This window comes from Lissotriton helveticus, chromosome 9 (assembly GCF_964261635.1).
Source record: "Lissotriton helveticus chromosome 9, aLisHel1.1, whole genome shotgun sequence".
NCBI classification, from domain to species: Eukaryota; Metazoa; Chordata; class Amphibia; order Caudata; family Salamandridae; genus Lissotriton; species Lissotriton helveticus.
In genome coordinates, this window is record NC_136070.1 from 519433620 (window position 1) to 519454670 (window position 21051).

General features: G+C 40.7%; 1 protein-coding gene across 1 annotated transcript in view; it reads left to right on the forward strand.

The window, feature by feature from the left end:
• AP5M1 (adaptor related protein complex 5 subunit mu 1) overlaps positions 1-21051 on the forward strand; it is a 107843-nt gene that overhangs the window by 81587 nt on the left and 5205 nt on the right. Inside the window, exons 4-6 of the mRNA XM_078660367.1 lie at positions 5141-5280; positions 14683-14768; positions 14859-14980. Coding sequence (XP_078516493.1) covers positions 5141-5280; positions 14683-14768; positions 14859-14980 — 348 coding nt within the window. The remainder of the gene's footprint in view (positions 1-5140; positions 5281-14682; positions 14769-14858; positions 14981-21051) is intronic.

The window sequence follows — 21051 nt, forward strand, 5'->3', positions numbered from 1 at the left end:
AAAATGCACCTCAAGTAAAATAGGATGCTGCAGGGGGTGAAGCACTTAGAATAGGAAGGGTAAAAAAATGTCAAAAAGTACTAGTATTTGTTGAGAAAAAAAACAGGTGTGTGTGTTAACGTATAGAGGAACACACGTGAAATCAGATTAATGAATTATCTGGTGTGCGTGTCACCGGCAGAACACGCGTAGAATATGTTGCTCCCCATAAACATTGACATGAAAGGAACGTAGAATCTGTTGTTCCTAATCTAAAGGCTGAAGGCAAACATCAAACAGAATTAATATTCAGGTGTGCGTGTCACCAGTAGGTCACACGCGTAGGATCCGTTGTTCCCAAAGCAAAATGATCGCAATAGGAATAGGTGTGCGTGTCACCGGTAGGTAAGACACGCTTTGGATCTGCCCATCGCCAACTTAAAATGACTACCCGGCGTCCTCTGACGTGTGCGTTCCAGTGACGTAGGCCCGCAGGGGGAAAGCACTGAGAGGAGCGCTCGGAGGCAGGGAATGCGCAAGAGAAATTGATTCTGACGAGAATCTTTTTCGCTAGATCACTAGGTAAAAGATCGTAAGCTTATAACCAGGCAGGCGCAAAGATGAAAGCGATCTCACCGGCAGTGTATAGAAGCGTCGTTGCGGCAGTAAATCTTGACCTCGTCAGAGAACAGTGTTCGGACCAAAATGCCTCAACGAAAATGTCCAGCCTGACAGGAACAGCATAAAGGCTAGAACTCTCCCAGGCAGGTCAACACTAACGACACTCCGCACAATAAACGCTGGGCAGGAACAGCCGAGTGGCGAGGAATCCACAGAAGCAGATCAAGGAAGATGACCCTCCGCAGGACAGAAGATGTGGTAGAAAAGTCAAAAGCACGCCATAAGGATCGTAATGGTGTCAGGGCTCCCAGCGTCGCCAAATTGCAAAGATGGAATGGAGTCAGGAGGTAAGTGAAACGTAGTTTATTGCATATAGCCCTAACACCAAGGGTGCGTCTTCAATCCAAGAGTTTCTCGCCGCAACTGCCACCAACAGTCACCATGCCCCAGATTCTACGGTAGAATGCAGTAACGTCATAGAACCCTGTGGATGGCTCGTGGCAGCCGCTCGAGGGCATGACATTGTGAAGGCACAAGCAAGATAAGCAATAACAAGGTAAAACACATCATCTTGTCCATAAAGCTACTTGTTCTTTGGAGAAAAAAAAACATCCATTTGTCAATTTGGTGCCTTGCAGCAAGGTAAAAAATGATGTCAGCATCCTCATTATGTCAGGCTCTCTGATTATGCCATGTATCAACTTAGAGCAGGGTTCGGATCCTAGGTATCCTGATCTTGCCACCTTTTTGGAAATCTACATACTGGGACTGACCGTAGTGGGAAGCAGTAGTTCCAGGGTTGGAATGCCTTTTGAGTCTATACACACCTACACACTTGCATGTTCAAGAGTTTTTATCAACTCTTCTATAATGTTTTCCCTCACCAGGAAAGGTTGGAAATGTATTCCTGACCACGGCAGAACTTAAACTCTTTCTTGGGTGGGCAAAAAAGGGGTTGTAGGAAAAGTGATCTTGCCAAAAACTCATGAGATGTTCACGCAAGCAAATATACACATGCATATTTGGTCATGCTAAAATGCATTTCACAAACGTTTCCTAGGAGTAATGTTTTCAGGCCTACTACTGTAAATTCTTGTAATTTCATTACAGTCATAAATCTGCATTAATGCAAGGACATATACCATGGGTGCAATGGCACGACTTTGGGGCTTACTTTTAAGATTTAGGCCCCTAATTTGGTCTTGCATTAGGCAAGACCTGTTGTTTTTAATAACATGATATGCTACTTCATATTTGATTAAATTCGCTTTGAGTGACTGCGTTCTTCTTTCTCAAGCGGCACATCAGCACATACAGATGTTTCCTTCAGTGTCAGGGACTACTATGGCACTGTGCAGTTTTTGATACCAAAAATAATCTGGCACTGTGCAGTTTTTGATACCCAAAATAATATTTTTGCGTTTGGTCAATGTTTTTGGTATTTTGGCGAGGGCTTGACAGCTCCAACAACAATTAAGATTTACAAAAACCATGTCAAAGCAAAACACACATTGCCAAACCAAAAATCACACACCAGACTATTGGCTGTGCCAAATCATGTTAATGTTCATGTTTCTCATAATCTTGCTAAAACTGTCTTTACACTGATTTACCAGTATTAAAATTTTTGGGAAATACTAGCATGTATCAAATGAGATGATACTTTAAAGAAATGCACCTACAATTACACAGTAGTTTAGCAAAGCCTCTTTTTCTGTTTCCATATTTGTAATGTACATTTTATTTTGAAAGCAAAGAATTATCATTCATGCTTTCAAGCTGCTGCATATATTTGTATTTAATAAGAGAGCATTCTGGGAGCATTGTTGGTAGCTCATAATGTATAAACGTTGCCAACGTTTGTACTTATTTATATACTGGAACCCCTTTCAGTAGTGCAAGTCAAGCTCACAGCATATCCTTTGAGCACTCACCCTAATAATAAAGGCTTTGTATAAATGAACCATATTAATGTTAACCCTAACTTCAGACAATGCTGTTTTACAGATCCATATTGTAGTACTGTGAACTAGCAGCCATAGGGTTGATGCTGTAGGGAGTTGGGCCTACTTGTCCCAAGGACAAAATAAACATGAAAACATGTTGTCCTTGATGTCCAAGGCTTCGGACAGTAGGAATTCAACACTCTGGCCCTTATTTGGAGGAATGAACATCACATCACAGGGCGCACAATATCTTGTATCATATTAACTTTCACTGAAAATTATGATAGATTTCTTCCTTTTGTAAAAATGTGTTTGGTTTTTTTTCAAACAATATTCATAGCCACTGGCACGTAAACACTACTCTACCCTAGCCTGTGTACAACACTAGTTCAAGTTCAAGTTTATTTTATTGTTTGATTAATAAAAATCGTTACAATCCTCTGACAGGTTAAAAATTTAGAATTTTAGAACAATAAAAGAATAAATATTCTGTCTCGGGTAAAAAGACAACACTGATCATATTTCATTCAATATAGTGTATTGTTAAGTTCATTAGCATGGTTTTTAGTAGTGTCCTTTCTGCCACAGCAGACTTCCTGCCTTGATTCACTCTTTGTGCTAGACCTTAGGAGCTATTTGTCAGTTGATTTTCTTGTAGCAGTTTTGTTACCTTGGTCATAAATTTAATTCCCCGACATGCCAAGATGGAGGAAGTGCCTCCTTGCCAGCTTGTTACTGCTTGCCGGCAAGTGCGGATCTTTAACGTGATAAAGATGCCCTGTAGGTGTCGTCTTCTTAAAGCTAGTAGAGCTGGACATGCACATAACAAATGCATCAAAGTTTCCTTCTGGTATCCACACAGTCTACAGTGGGAGCTTTCGGTTTGATGTTTGCAAGAAGGCCTTAAATCCTTTGAATAGCGCAAGCCCATTCGATAAGCTGTGGTTTTTGATGGGTGTAAGAGTTGATTACTGTCCATGTGTGGCGCCGTTTCGTTAGAGATATTTTGTCTTCTAACAGCGAATTCCTTTTTGCTGAGCTGTTGGCTACTTTACTGAAGTGCACTTGGTCTATTTTTTTTTTCCATACTTCTTGTAGATCCAATGTGGTCAAACAGGTGCTAAGGTAGCTTCCCCATAAGGTGGTGTTGGGCTGGTTTTCCTGGTAATTTATTTCCTTCCAGCAAATATTGTCCATTGACTCGCTTGAGGCAGAACAAATTTTATGACCCAGTTTTGCAAAAATGGACATTGACCGGAATTCTTGGTTCTGTAGGCCAAATTCAAGGCGGACTTGTGCGGGCGCGGCTGAGTGCGGCAGATTGAACACTACTTTGTAGATTTTGTTTTGTAGGTTGTTTAAAAATTTTGCCTCCCCGCCTAGCCACGTGGTTAACCCATATGACAAAGTAGGTAAGATTTGTGTAGCCATTACTTTTAGTAGGTGAGTATAATTCAGGCCAGCCATTTTTAGTTGCAATTGCCTATACACGTAGATTAATGATTGGGCCTTCCCTTTTAGTACCAGAAAGTGCTTCTTTTTTGAATTACCTTGCCCATGGGTCATCCCCAGATACTTGTATGAGTCCTGTTCTTCTAAGACTGAGTTGTTGATTGACCATTTAAATTTCAGTTTCTTCCCCTCCACTAGCCGGAGCACTTTTGTTTTTTCTTTGTTCAGCTCCAAATTTTCTTGCCCTAAATAAGATGATAACATATTTATTAAGCGTTGCAGACCTATTGGTGTTTTGCTTAGTAGTACTATATCGTCTGCGTACTGCAGATTTGGAACTGAATCTTTGCCAAGTTTCGGGGAGAGACTCGATTTTTTTCTAGGTTGCATCCAATGTCTGCTAAATATAAGTTAAAAAGACTGGGGGCTAGGACACAGCCTTGTTTTAGGCCGTCCTGGGTCTCAATTTGTTTTGTTAGGCTGGTCCCGTTCCCTTGTTTTACCTTTGCCCAAGTGTCGCTATACAGACCGATTATTGTGTACAACACTACTGTGACACTCCATGAGTTTGACATCATTCATAATGCCTTGAAAATATGGACACAACAGGGACATGTGTACGGGAATAAAAGTACAAGGCTGCAACATAAATGTTAAAAAAAATACAGGGAAAGTTCAAAAAGCTAAAATCTTAGATTGGCTGGTGTTTTTGGCCATAATATGATTTTTCTTGAACCAACACATTCTGCAACAAAGATGGAAAGTAGGTGTTGACCTGGCGTCCATTTAAGGGTGAATTTGAAATTAATTTTGTCTGTAAGTTCCATAATTTTACCTCAACAAATGGAGTTTTGTCGAGGATGATTAACTTATATGAATTTGATGCCGTAAAAATGATGTATGTAATGTACTTTTGTGGAATCGGAGCATGTTAAGCTATGGTCACTCAATGCTCCTTGCTCCACTCCTGTATAATAAGTTAATAGTTTATGCCTATTAGTGTTATTATACCACTAAGCTGAAACTGATAATGCTCGGAAGAGGTTGCATGGGTTGGGAAGATGTATTTAGATACATGGGTCTTCCCTTGTAAATGTACCTAATTCCTGGTGCTAAATCATTTTCTTTATGTTCATTACTAGGTGCCCGTGCCACCAATTTTGGGGTTTTACCAGGTAAAGGAAGATGATCTGCAGTTAAAAGTAACAGTAACACTGAAACTGCATGAAAGTGTAAAGAATGGTTTTGAGTACTGTGAAGCTCGTATACCGTTTTTCAACAGGTAAGCATAGTACAAATTACATATTGTTTGCATGTCTTTGTGGTCACTTTTGCCACACTACACATAACTGAAACCATTTATCGGGCTGAAAATTGTTTCTAGCAAATTCTACCATCATGTGATTACTATGCAGTCACATCAGATTTGAAAAGGCAAAATAAAGAACATTATTATATTCGTTTTACTGCTTATTCTAATTGGTTTTATGTACTATTATGCATTTTAATTAATGCGAAATAACGTTTGACTTGACTTGGAAAGGGAAAATATTCTTGTTAAATAAAGGCACTGTACTATTCGCATTGGTCAGTTAGTTGCAACACTGAATGAACTACAGTAGTCATCATTTCTTAATCGAATTTGCATCCTCTTTTCATAGGTGCATTAGTCTTTCTAAAGTAGTAACTGCATTGTGCAGTTTATTGTGCAAATTTAGTTTCTTGTTCTAACTTTGCTATTTGGCTTAAAGATAGAATATATTGTTGAATCGCTAAATGATACTGATCATAATCTATATATTAATGTCTAGGTATGTTGAAATATATATTGGATTTGAAGTGACTTGTTCCTACTATAGAATTGGCACAATGAGCAAATAAGAAATCTTTATTAGTAGAATGACTAGGACCGATCTGAAACTATGTATTTCATATTGCACAAGTGAAAATGAATGAATAAAATGGTTGATGGCTTTTTAATATAGTGCTAATTAATTTCACAAAGCCACTTAACAAGGGGCAGTCTGAGGAGTTGAAGCAAGCCTAAATTGTGTCGTTGACTGGCCATCATTTTAGACAGCATATGGCTAGCACAAAATAATTATTGAAGTCTCCTAAAAAGCTGGATAGCAACATATAATGTGGGCTAAGTTCTTGTTTTCATATTCACAAATGAGTGTGTTGTCTGTTTTACTTCTAGGATTGTAAAACGTATCCCAAGTGAAATATTCCAAACCAGAATCAAAAGTGTTGGATTTTTAGTTCCCATGGTAGACCAACAGGGTGGGAGATTTGAAGTTTTGTTTGAATTGTAATTTTGCTGGATTAACTTGCTCAGGGTACTTCATTTGAAAGAGATGAGTTTATTTGTTGTTGTTTTATTATTCATATTTTGTGTGTGAAATATTGACAGGAAATCCTCTTTTCCCATGAAACTCAATATTGACATAGCACATAGTTGATTGCTGTGTTACAGGGTGTTTTGCTGGCAAGATCTGTGGAGTAAAATTCTTGTCTGAGCAGGCATTAGAAGGACTTTTGGTCAATGTGCTTTAATTTAAACCAGTATCTAAAGATGGTGGCATTTCGCAACTGTGATTGGTCTGTTGACTTGAATCTAATCCGATTTGTTCATGACTTGTTGATTGTGGTACTCAGAAGACTGATCTGTATATCTTGCTTTGTTAACCAGATGTTGAAATGGCCTGGAATTGCCTCCAATTCATAGGTTGATATTGGTAAGATTTCTGCCTCTGTTAGTGTTGTTATTGATTGCCCAGCAATATTTTTAGTTTCTAGAAGGTAAATCTTAATAATGTATTGTATTTCCCAAGGTTTATTAGCACATACTTGTGTGATCCTTTGCTTTGAAACTCTACCCTCAAACATGTGTAAGATGTAGCACTTTGGATGGGTTTGTCATTTAGTAACCAGGTCGGTCCAGGATTTAGGCGGCACGCATAAACTACCACCTTAGTTTTGTTGTGGTTGATCTAAAGTTTGTTGATGTGACAGCAGGTGAGTACCCTGAAAAAGAAAATATCCTACCTCCTAACTGTAAATTAAAGGGCTGCACTGAGTGAGTGAATGAAACGTATGATCCCAATCACTTGAAGAAGTTCCCCAGAAAGTGTTCCCCTAAAAGAAAGTTTCCTTCCTTTTCTTCTATATTTCTCTTTTTTCCTTTTCATTTTTCTTTCATTCCTCACATCCTACTTCCATTTTTCCTTCCTTCTTTAGTCCTACTTATTTCATCTATTTTTTGGCTCTCTTTCTCTATTTGCCAGTCACTTACATTTCATTTACACTTTTCATCATACCTCTTTCTCAATGTAACCATATTTAGTTCCATTGCCACCCCGTGACTCCAGCCCACAACGGAGTCATGTCATGTTTTTTCTGGAATTTATTGGCTATTGCTTATGTCTTTTAACCATGAGTCACAGTTCAAAGTTGAGAAAAGCTATAAAATCCAAAATAATCTGTCCGTCTGACCCTCGCTCCTGGTTGTACAGCCAGTGCATCCCTACACGGTTGTGCAACAGTCACTGATCGGGTTGTTTAATCTATGCTTTAGACCAACACTTATGTGGTCCAGGAGTAGAGTGTTGCCTGCCAATTGCATTATAGACAATGGGAGCCCATTTAATTTAATGAGACAGGCTTGCTGATTGCCCAGTTATCCCAATATCTGCCACTTATAGTTAAATAACAGATGTGCTACTGTGCTAACTTGTTTGGGGTATTTGCTAATATAACAGTGACATTGATTCAGTTATTAGAGTAGAGAGCAATTATTGCTTCTAATAATGATCTTGGATACCCCGTTGAGTCATTTCTTTCCAATGTAGTCCTCCATTAATGCTGGCAAAGGTTTTCTTGAAACCGATGAAGCAAGCAAATAGTTGTCCTCCTTCTTTTAGTATTTTGTGTGCTATCACTCGCAGGTTAACAATTTTGTTCATTATGACCCAGTTGGCTCGAAGTCTAGTTTGGAACATTGGAAGTAAATGTAGGTATTTTGTCCAGATGGGAAGTTCTAATAATAATCTAGCATAGTACTGTGAGTCTGAGTCACTTTAGTGTCCATTTTCTTAAGATTTATTTCTTGAAGTGGGTTGAAAGATGTAAAATTGGAAGGACCTCTTTTTTATGTGGGTGAGTGTGACTGATTGCCATCGGTGGAGCTTGAATTGCAGAAGCTAATTTACTTTGTCGTTTTAGCTGTTAAGTTGCCCTTGGTTTGGTTTGAAGATGATGATATTATTAATGGTTTAACTCTTACCAAGGTTTGGTAAGTGTTTATGTGAATTGAGTTTAAATAGGAGCCTGTTTGTATAGTAAAAGGCACAAAATGAAACGCTTTGTTGAGTTGGTTAAGGTGCCAAATTGAATTACTTTCTCAAACAGTAGTTAATCTTGTTTAAGTTCCTTTATGTTGGCATGGGACTACTTGGGACAGTTTGCTTCTGGTTTGCTTGGCTAGGTCTAATATTGATGAGGTCTGGCACACACTGTGCATGCTTTTTCAAAACGCTGCTATGAGGGCCTGAACAAAGTTTGTAATTCTTTAGGGATTAGATGCGTTCTTCGTTATTGTTATAGTTGCCAGCGAGTTGGCAGTCCGCGAATAAAGGATCACCAAAATATACTGCTATGCGCTAATGAGAGCTTTTTATGGTGAAATAAATAGATGGATACCAGTACACTCCTATGTTGATCCGTGTGTAATGAATTGCTGATTGGGGTTCCTAGTCCTTATCACCTGTGTTTGTGATTGTCTCAATGGTCAGTGACCTGTTGTGTGAAGGGCCTTGCCAGTATCTGACTGCCATATGTGGTCAATTGGACACAAAGGTAGTCTTAAGGTCAACGCTGAGGTCACTGTTGGAATATGAGCACACCTTAAGGAAGGGTGAAATATATCATAATCTAGTAGTATAGTAGTAGGGCAGGGTAGGCTAGTGGTTCAGGGAGCCAGGAGGTCCATAAGATGACATTCAGATACGTTGTTATTGTCATTATTTCTTCTAGGATTATGCTGGGAAAGAGACATAAGTTCAACCCCGTTCATATTGTTGGCAGAGAGTCACGAAAGACCTGGAGAGACTGGTCTACTGTCTCTTTTCGGCTGACTCGCACACTGATGTCAAAAACACAAATTTCCATGTCAGAGCCCAACTCTGAAACGTTGTATTCCAATGCCATCCATTCTGTCCATACAGAGGGACTCTCTTGTAATGGGCCTCTCGCTGGTGTGGTGGTTCTCTCTCACCTTCACCTTCCCCCTTTCCCTTTTCTGATATTATCCAAGAGGCTAGGTTGCCGTTCTGCCAATTGGGAAGTACTAAAGGTGAGATAGCTGGATTATTGTCTGAGTCCAGAGCTTGGCTTTCCCTCACGGAAACAGGTGCATTCCTGAAAATTATTGCCCATGGGGGCAAGAGAAAGGTTTGGTCCTGTTAAACTTTTGCGGGGCACACAAATGGAGTTCTATGTTTCAGTTTTTTCGTTAATGTAATATTCTAAGTTTAAGACCAATATAAAGCCCAATCTGGAGAATTGTGGCGTATGTAATAAGCAGACCTTTGTGGTCGACTTCAAACCAGTCTGAAGCACTGACAATCCCGCCTCTGTTGTGAGTCGCTACCCGTAAAGAAATTGGAGTCAGGGCATACGTTCCTGCTTGCAGCCTCCACTTACCTTTATGTCCACTACCATGCGTCCCTGCCGGGTGCTGGACAATTTAATAAGAGGCACTGGCACTTCCTTTTGTTTCCTCTGTTGTATTATTATCCCTTCATGGGATCTCCTCTGTGTCTCCTTTGGTTGTAAAGTGGAAAATAGGCTTGAGTGCTGAAAACTGTACCCATTGATGCCATGAGGCCTGACCTGTGCTGCACCCCCTAGACCATTGGCTCTTTAATAATAACTTTCCCTTCCCCATGGGAACAAGCGTCGGTTCCTGTGCCAAGTGGGCCATATGGGTCTACAGAGAATGCACACCAGCTGGTATGGCATGGCACAGGCGGTGGGAGCTGCCTCTGCATCAGTGTGTGCAGTATTTCAGCTACTTGTGTTCTTTAGGAGTGCAGCAACCCCCTGTGCACCCTCTGGGACACCTAGCTCCTGAAGTGACGATTAGAAATGTTTTCTGGATGTCAAAAGTAGAAGAAAGAGGGAATAAATTCAGTACCACACTTTATAGAAGCAAACAGCTGTCATTTGGAAAGTTAGTGGAGCATCCCTTATATGTAGATGTTATTTGCACAGTGGAATTGTTCTGAAGAGACAGAATTTGAAAACTTAAACTTAATGAGCATGTGGATGTAGCCTAGAGGCTATCCGAAGTAGTTGTAGAAAAAACACTTGAGACAGCAACAAATACAAACTGTGGTGACCTATATAATAAAGATCTCGAGAAGTGCAAGAGAATGAGCACCTAATTTACAGAAAAAGAGGAAATTAAATACCACTTTTACTGTGTCGTAGCAGGAAGTGAAAAGGAAGAGATGTTGGCAATTATTGATGCCTAAAACTGGTATGAGAAACATTGTGGACACTAAACCAGCTATCACCTACTAGAAACCACAGTCAATAAGATTGGGTGACGACTAACTAAAAGTCCGACTTCAGGAACGAAAAATGTGTGCTCTACAAACAAGTGTTATTTATATTTATGATTCATGAATGTTCTTGCAATAATCAATATGTGAGTAGCACAAGCAATAATTTAAGCACTACAACATGTTCATACAATCTCTCCAACAAGGACTTTTCTTCTCAAGTTGACATCATAGGGATGTCAGTCTAAAATATTATGGTATTAAACACGTGACCGGGATGTTATGCAATGTGATGGATTTAAGAAGCTATGTGTAAAGGAATCTAAAACAGTACTAGAGATGTTAAGTGAATACAAATTGGATACAGAGCTATACGTTGATTTGTGAGAAATGGGAATTTATGGATCATAATCCAAGTGGTGTCCAACTAAGGTGATTTTACTGAAATAAGAGGAATAATAAACATGGACCTCAGAGGGCCATAATAGGAAAATTACATGTAAAGATTTGGGACATGGGTTTAAACATTCAGTCATATATAAGAAGTACATACAATGAAACAATCTTATGTTTGAAAAGGATAAGTACATTTATTATACTATGATGCTGAATTGGTGAAATCGAATTAATAAAAATACATAAATGTGATATCAGTTAAATCTGTTTGATTGAATCTATTCGCCAAATCCCAATGAAATTAAATATGAATATTTGAATCCAGGTGTCCCCACCACTTACAGAATCAAATGTGCAATGGTGATCATTAAAGAAATTTAACAGTTTGGTACGATTGACCAATCTAGAAACAGAGGAATTATGTGATACTGCATTTTCTTTTTTTTAATGAGTCCGAAGGAAATAAAGATTTGCTAAATTTAAATAAAGCAATAAAGCCACCAAAAAAAAGGAACTTTGTGAACGCAAAATTGAATCTAACATAATGAAATTAAGTTGTGCAATTCTGTAATGCCCAAAGGAGGCCCTCCAAATGTCTGCAGAAAATGAATATCCTGTAAATCACACTGTTAATTAAGAAACTCAACACATCGGACAAGTCCGCCAATTACTAAATGAAAAGAGGATTAATGTGAAATTTTTTAAAACAGTCAAGGAATGAGATCAAAGAAGGAATACGATTTTAACCCTAGAAAAGGGAGTGTTGGCAGACTTGAATTGGAAAAGAAAAAATTGAGAAGATAATAAAGAGAAATTTTCATGATGGTGAAAACCATTGAGACTTCATCTCTTCTGAATCACAACCCTGCCCACACTGAACAGTCTTAGTCAATAGCATTTTACACATCTGCATCTATGCATTACAGAGTCTGCAATAATTACTCTGTAATCATGGTTTAGATGCACTAATGAAAATGCATTTTTTGTTTTACTTAAAATGTTCGTGCCAGTTGTTGAGTCTGCATGAAATTCATCACACCCCTAGTTTTCTGAATGCTTTTTTTGTTCAGATGCATGATTAGGAAAATTGTAAAGGGGTGGGGGACTTACAAAAATAGTATATCCCATATTTAATTTCGATAGGAAAAGTTGTTCTCGAGAACGGCAAAAACAGCTAAATGGAGACCTTAAATCAAAAGGCATTGTTTTTGTGGTATGGTGTACATTTATTCAAAAGTTTAATTATTCGCTTTTGAAAATGGGATCAGCATGCATGTTAGAAACTTGCAAGCTCTCTATAACAATGAGAAAACCAAATTTGCTGTACGGTAAACTCGTGAATTCTAAAACAGTCGAGCACGGGCCTCCAATTTGATTTTAGGAACATTAATTATTTTCCTCGAATTTGACCATTAAGTGAATGCACAGATTTTTAAAGCGGAGATTCACTTATCAGGTCTGTGGCTGTGTGGAAAGCTTGGTAGGATGCCACAGGACAATCCCTACAAGCAAGTGCTGGGATGCAGTGGGGCTTGTGTGAAGGGACTGGTTGCAGGCCAGATCCTTTGTTCAATCATCACAGTGTACAAAAGCTGTAAGCTGTAAGCAGCAGTGGTTGCATGCATGGGCATTGGATACAACATCTGGCTTGTGGCCTGGCCTAGTGTCCAACCCCTGCCATGCATGGCCCCAGGCCCTAGAGAGTGGGTTCTGTACACAGGCAGTTAGACGTAGGCCGTGGCCGCTGGGTAGTCTCTGCTTCAAACCAAGAGTGGAAGTTAGCCTCATGGGTGTGACCCACCACCCAACAGCTAATGTTCCTTTTAAAAAAGAACCCTAAGAAATTCACTGAAAAAGCTAATGGTTCAGTTACAAGTGATGCTGTGGTTGTAAATCCAAACTTAACCCCCTTAATTTGCTAGTCATTATCTGCTGCACAAACCTTAACTCACAACTCCACCATGAAAATCGTAAATCACTCACTATAGTTATGCCAATAAACTTTTGCACTTAACACCACACAATCATTAAATAATAAAACCTATCCAAGCACAGACATAATACAATGGTGATGTTTTCAGTAACGCCAAAAGCAAGATCATGAGTAACGTCACCGGTCACCGTGTAATTTCGGAATGCATTTTACACATGTAAGTCGTGAACAGTTCGTTATGGGGCTAATTATGGGTTTCATGATGGGGTGAGCTAATTAAGGTTTGTGTGAAGCCACCCCTCACTCTCCTTGTGGCCAATCTCCTCTCTGCATGTCCTTTGGCCTTGCAGGGGCTGGCCACAGTGCCTAATTTATGGTCCCGGCATGCCCCCAACCCTCTCTGGGTGCCCAATCCCATCTAAACCAGGACTTAAACCAGCCTCAGTTTCTACAGTACACTCTGTACATACTGAAAGGGCTAACGGCATTTTCACTGTTGAGGGAGCTCACAAGAGTTTTGACTCTAATACTCCCTTGGGGGCACCAATAAGATCCATCATTGCGAAGTATCGTCAGTATAAGAAAAAAGGCATGATATTGCAACCTGCAAACAAAATGAATTAACGCCCTATACTGAGCGAAACTGATATTTCCGGATTACATGTAGAGAGTCCAGAAAATGAAGAAAACATTGCAAGTGGTTAAGTAATAAACAAGGGAAAAGCGCATGTATTCATGGAACGAGTAAGGTCTTGAAATATTTGGAGATGTGTGACTAGACTAAAACACAAACACGGAGAACAGAAGCAAAATAAAGACCTAGGCAGGCCCAGTGGGGTACAGGGAAGATAGCACCATCAGCAACCAGCCTAGTAAGAGGAACCTCCAGAATAGTGGTCAGGAAAAGTGGTACGTTGAACACAACAGAATATCAGTTTACCAACAGGAGGGTGGAGGAGAATGATAGGAGTGCATGGTCTCTGGCATTTGTTTTTTGTTTTAAATTTTTTTCATTACAGGGAAAAGAAAAGGAAGCAAAAGGATATCACATAATTCAAAAACCGTTGCGGCTCTACTAGCAAATTTGTAGATGTGAAATGTGATCTGCTATTGTGCCAGTAGCTAACCTAGAGATAGTTTTATTATTCAGGGGATACAAGGGGGTCAACAATCAGGTTGCCAGGGCTCTAGTTAACTGTTAATTCTCCACCTCATCTCCCATACCCACCGGCTCAACTGCTGCTCCGCGATACAGCACTGAAGCCTTCTCAGTAGGCCACCAGCTTCTGCCAAACATTCTGAGGGGGTAGAACTCCAAGGCACCAGCCACTTGCAAGCGGGATCCAGTCCTGGTTAGTAAAGACACTGTTCCTCGAACGTGGCTCAGCCGACTACTGCCCAAAACACGAAACCTTCAGTCAAACGCCCCAGAAGACCAAGGCACTTTGGCACCACAAAGGGTTCTTGGCATTGATGTGCCCTTTATAAACTTACTACTGTTCGTCTGCTGAAAAATTCAAATTTGTGCTGTAGACCCCTGTTTTCCTAAGGACCATAAATTGTGTGTCATGTTCTATGGCTACTTCACCATCCACATGTGTTAATGACCGGCTGAAGCTTACATAGTCAAGATAATTCAAGAAAAAGTAATGACTCTCTGTATTTAGTAATTAGAGCACTATTAGAAATCAAGACTAAATGCAGAAACAAATGCTACTTTTATCTCTGTTATCCTGTCAAGCAATCTTTCCTTAAAAATAATTTCTCATAATTGTTGTTTGCATTTTAGAGGTCCTATCACAAATCTCGAATATAAAATAAGTTTTGGACAGTTAGATGTCTCAAGAGAGAAGAGTCTGCTTGTTTGGGTTATTGGTGAGCTACAGTTTCTTTAATTTTAACCAATAATTTTGAAGTCTTATCTGTTTGATTATTTCCATCATATGTCAAAACCTGTGTTTCTAGGTCAGAAATTTCCAAAATCACTTGAAATTTCTTTGACTGGAACTGTGACGTTTGGTCCCCGGAGCAACACACAGCAGCAAGCTATTGATCCTATCTGTACTGGGAACACTTCATATGTTAAAGTAAGCTAATGTTTGGATTGTTTTGTAAATCTATCACAATCTTTTTGCATTGTTACAAAATGTATCCTTATAATTGAGCATTGAAATTTGGATGAATTAAGTGATAGTAATCTCTCGCAAACAACATGGTTACAACAATAATTATAGCTATGAATGTATTTTCTTTTAATGAAAGGAATAAGGAACTGTTTAAAACAATCATTATGTTATTTATATATTGGGCGGTGGCCTAGCAAGACGGATTGCAGAAATTCTAAAACCGAAAGGGCGCACAACTTTTTTCTCTGTTGATGGATCTCACAGCGTGTTGACACTTATACCTCCTTCTGGGTCACCACTAAGATCCATTATTACGAATCATCTTTATAATAAGAACAGAGGCATGATCTTGTTACATGCAAAAACTACACTGAGCCCTACTGATATTGCCAGATTGCACGCAGAGAGTTCAGAAGATATAGAGTGCATTCCAAGCGGTAAATAACAAGCATTTGCAATGCAATAGGTCTCTCATTAGGAAAGTTTGAGCTATTGGTATTGTAAATGACAAATTTTGTATTTATGTGTTGGTTTTGAAAATAGCTCAATTAATAGCTTTGTCATTTACAATGCCAATAGTTTTAACTTTCGCAAATGTGACACCTATAGCATTTGTAATGCAATATGTGTTGTATTTACGTGACTTAGATGTATTGATATTACAAATAACAATGGCTTTTATTTTTTGTTAATAATTAATACTTAAATAAAAGTTATTGTACTTTATAATGGCAATAGCTTTAAGTTTTGTAAATAACTTTTGTGAAGATTATGTTCAGTGTATTTTATTGTGACGAAAATTCAAGAACAGAAGTGAAATATTAACATCTTTTTGTAACGTTTGTAATAAAGCTTGAAACATTGAGAGAACATATTTGAACCAGTTGTTGTTGAATGGTTGCACAGATTGATGCTGTGGTGGCGCTGAGTGATGTTGTGTTGGCGAACGAGTGATGCTGTGGTGGTGCTGAGTGATGCTGTATGCAATGCTATGTTTTGTTTTGCTGTCCTATGTTTTGTTTTGTTATGCTATGCTATGTTTTGCTATCCTATGCTTTGATTTGTTATGCTATGCTGTGTTTTCTTATGCTATGCTTTGTTTTGCTATGCTATGTTTTGTTATGCTATGCTATGCTTTGTTATGCTATGCTATGCTATGCTGTGTTTTGTTATGTTATGCTATGTTTTGTTGTGCTTTATTATGCTATGCTTTGTTTTGCTATGCTATGTTATGTTTTGTTATGCTATGCTATGCTTTCTTATGCTATGTTTTGTTATGCTTTGCTTTGTTTTGTTATTCTATGCTATGTTCTGTGACGCTATGCTATGTTTTGTTGTGTTTTGTTATGCTATGCTATGTTTTGTTATGCTATGTTATGTTTTGTTATGCTATGTTATGTTTTTTTATGTTATGCTATGTTTTGTTGTGGTTTGTTATGCTATGCTGTGTTTTGTTATGCTATGTTTTGTTATGCTATGCTATGTTTTGTTGTGTTTATTATTTTATGTGTTTGTGTTGTGCTATGCTATGTTTTGTTTTGCTATGCTATGTTTTGCTATCCTGGTGTATGTGTGTGTGTGTGTGTGTGTGTGGTTGTGTGTGTGTGTGTGGGGTTGTGTGTTTGTGTGTGGGGGGTTGTGTGTGTGTGGGGAGGTGTGAGGGGGCAATGTATGAGGGGGCAGTGTGTGAGTGGTCTGTGTGAGTGGGTTGTGTGTGAGGGGGATGGTTGTGTGTGTGAGGGGTTGTGTGTGTGTGTGTGTGGGGTTGTGTGTGTGTTGCTCAAGACTGAAAGCGCTTCCCCCATATAGGTGCCCCTCGGAACAGGAGACTGTGCTCCAAATAAGGACCTCGAGAAGTGCTGCAAAGCTCCAGTCTGGGTTTCCAGCCCTCAAGCAATGCTGGCGCAAAGCCATTAATAACAGACACAAGGCGTGTGACGAGTATGCCGCTCGCACACAAACGTACCGTCCGGCTAGGTGCAGTTTTCTAATGTATAGCTTTGGCAATCCTTGGACCTTCGGTAATGCCAAAAAAGCATTATTGCATAGCATTGCATTGTATCGTTGACTGTTTACATTCCTCGCCTACATACATTATGCAACGTTTCTTTGAAGTTACCAGTCCGGACAATTGTTGTTGTTTGTAATGGCTGCTTATCACCTTAATAACTCTCCCTGTCTCCACCCGCCATCTCCCGCCTAGCCCCCGCAGGTCCCCCTCCCCTTGGTGTCAGGGCCCACCGAGCGGCCACATGGCCACTGATAAAAGTGATGGATGGGCTGTGGCTGGCTCCACTGGGTCCAGTGCTCTGTTGGGAGCATCTTAGTGCACCGGTGGCCAGGAGTCTGGCAGTGTGAGAGTAGGAGAGAGAGGGAGGGCAGGGGGGATGGAGGGATGCGATGGAGTGAAGCAGGGCAGGGAAGGTGGTGTAGATCAGGGCAGTCTTAGAGGGAGATGAGAAGTGTGAGGGAGGGAGTGAGGAATCTGGAAAAGAAAGGATTTAAAGGAAGAATAACGGGTGAAAAAGAGGAGAGACCAGTGGAGGGAATGAAGAGGGGAAGGGGAAAAGAGAACACAGCTACGGATGAAATAAATTGGTATATAGAGGAAAAAAACGTTGGAGGGAAGAGTAGAATGGCAGAGAGAATGGAGGGAAGGAAAATAAAGGGTTTAGATTAGGGAGGAGGGAGGGAAAGAAGGAGAGGGCGGAGGAAGGGAGCACGACAGAGGGTGGACACAGGGAAAGAAACAGGGAGGACAGGAAAGGAGGTAGTGACTTTGTCTCACTGGAGAAGTAACAGCTGCAGGAATGTCTCAGAGGACAAACAAAACAAAAACAAGAGCTGGGAGAAGTCCTTGGGAGACCATAGGTTTTAAACAGAAAGGGCAGGTTTAGGCAAGGGTCACAAGGGCATGTGGCTAGTGCCAAGAATTGTTGAGCTGGTGAGGAAATATGGCAAACCTGGTGTTTGTGAGCCTGTGCAAGAATAGAAAACAGTGACCTTTCAAGTGGGAAACTGGTGGAGCACAGCAGAGTAAGAAGAGTGTGGTGTTAGCCATCCAGGAAGGCATAAAGGGGAGCCAGAGCGCCCCGACTGATTTGGCTGATAGGGAGTTTAAAGAGACATTGTTGAGGTGTAAGTTGAATCAGGGCTCACTGTGGAAAAGGAGTTTCCCAGTCGAGTGCTGGGCACCTGTGAGGGTCTAGTTGAAAGATGCATGGGTCCTGGTTTAATTGGAATTTGAGGCCCTCGTCTGAGTAACTGTTCTCAGAATGTCCGCAAAATAGACAGTTTTTTAGGAAAAAATAAGTGGGGGAAAAAAACCTTACAACAGTGGTTCCATCAGAAGTGGGATAATCTTTCCTTTGAAATACGTCCCTGTACTTGCTTTTATTTTTGGTATTCCCTTCTGGCAGGCTTCCATAGTTTTTATGTAATTTATTTTCCCATATTGCACCTTTTTTCCATCCTTCGGATATCACTTCATTAAGATGTGTTGCATTCCCTCAGACAATATGCAGAATTGGATGCATTCTAGGGGCTCACTATACGTTTAATATTGAAATGCAAAATTACCCTTCAGTTAATCACTTGAAAGATATCTTTTAGTTTGCTAATGCAACTGCATGTGCATGACAATTGTAAGAACAGGATGTGATGCGAGCAAGTAAGATACCATATGTAAGTATATCGGGGGGGGGAGTTGGGAAGCAGAAGGGGGGTTATTCAACCAAATTTGGGGTATTTTCTACTGGCAGATTACTTGCCGCCATGTTCATCTAAGCTGTCCTGCTTCCTCGACTTGCTCATGTGACTGACCAATGGAGGGGACGGGTTTCTGGTCGCTTGTGGAAATCCCCAGTTACCCATTATCAGAGTAAATCTTGGCTGAAGGTATCAGAGTTATGAACATAGTATCCAGTGTGTTAGATTATAGCTTAAAAAAGTACACACACATAAAAGCAACGTTAAGGTCCTGCAGCGAAAAAAAAGCATTTTTAAGAAATATATTTATTACACGTTGGAGCATGTCTGATAAAAATAGGCTAAACGGAAACCTTCAGAGAAAAAACACTGGATTACTGTAAAGCTGATGAGAGCTGGCAGGTCCACTAATCCACGCGGACCTCCCGGAGCCCAGAAGGCATACTCCCTCTGAATGCCTGTGCTGTGCAGAGCGTGACTGAGAGCTTAAGTACACACCGAGGAATAGCTTGGCTCTGTTTGTGTCTGTGCATAGTGTACCTACTGACTCTGAGGTTTTGTACTCGCCAAGCAATAGTTGGGGTGTGTTACCCTGAAATTATGTTAAAATCGAGGGGTAAAAAACTGTCGGGTAATAATTGCCCACTACTCACGCATGAAAACAAGTGAATGAATGTAAGCAAAGCGGAAACAAGAAAATGGAAGTGCTTGTGAGAGAGAGAGAGAGAGAGAGACAGAAAAGTGTGAGAGAGAGACAATAGAGTGTGTGAGAGAGCAAGAGACAGAAGAGTGTGTGTGAGAGAGCGAGAGACAGAAGAGTGTGTGACACAGAGCGAGAGACAGAAGAGAGTGTGTGAGAGAGAGAGAGAGACAGAAGAGAGTGTGTGAGACCGAGCGAGAGACAGAAGAGAGTGTGTGAGAGAGCGAGAGACAGAAGAGAGTGTGTGCGACAGAGCGAGAGACAGAAGAGAGTGTGTGAGAGAGAGCGAGAGAGAGAGAAGACATGGTGTGAGAGAGAACTCGAAGCCAGAAGATATGACATGAAGAGGAGGCGTGTTTGAGAGAGAAGGGGGGCAAAGAGTGTAAGAAAGGGAGGGAGCGGATGCCGGGATGGGGGCGCAGAGAGGCGAGGACTAAGAGAGACAGGGTGAGGCTGACCAGACAGAAGCGTGGTTAGAGAAAATGAAGCATAGCAGCAAGTTAGCAGAGTTGGATAGGAAGGAGAATTCTGCATGAGGGACAGAAGTGAGTAGGGTATGGAATGCAGGAGTTGGGGCGGGGCAGTGGGGAAGAGGGACAGCAAGTGAGAGCAACCATGCCAGCATTCCGATTCACGGATGGTCCTGTTTATGACCTGCGGAGCGCGTGAAGTGGCTGGTGGCAAATGCGGCCGCGGTTGCTTTGACGTTCTTGTCTTGTCTTGCTTTGTAGGAGGGGTAGGGGGAGCGAATTCATGTGCACGCGCCTGGCTCACATGAACTGTACGCGATCCGCAGTGGGTAGACTTTTCGAAGGGCTTACTATAAATCTCGCCTACCATCCCTAAGGTATGGAATAGACGAGACCTAAAAACTAGGTTCCCCTAATCAAAAATTATTTGTTGATGCATCTTGCAAAACTGCAAGTCATGCACAAGGGGAATGTGCAAGTATTCATGGAACCGAATGAGCTCTCGAAATGGCTGGAGTTGTGTGACTGGACTAAAACACAAACAAGGAGAACAGAAGCAAAAGAAAGCTGATGGCATAGCACCATTAGCCTAGACACATGAACCTCTAGGATAGTGCTCAGAGAAAGTGGCCCACTGGACACAACAGAATATTAGTTGACCGACAGGGCGGCAAAGGAGAAAGGTAGTGTTGAGAAAGAAGATGCATGCGAAAACCATCACAAACCAGTGTAGAGCCTACAGAGACTGGCTGAATAAATGGATGTAAACAAGAGGAGAGAGAAGACTATTAGAGGTTGAGACTAAACTAATTTCAACAACAATGAAGGACACATAATGTGGAAGGGGAGAGGTTGTTCTGGAGTTCCAAAAAGTATCTGTGTACACCAGAATGTGCCACTGCAGAGTCAACAATGGGGTAGTAAACTGAACGAAAGAATAGGAGGGGAGAGTAGACTTCAAGGGGCTTACAGGAGAAGGCTGTACCTCTCATCAAGGAGCACACAGGATGATGGATCGCTTCCTGGTGCATGTCAGTCGGCTGGGAACCCCCACAGCGTATGAATGTAATGAGTGGACGGCACCACGCATGTATACTTACATCGAGATTAAAACCGGAGGAGACCTCCATTCTGGGCAACATCATGGATACAAT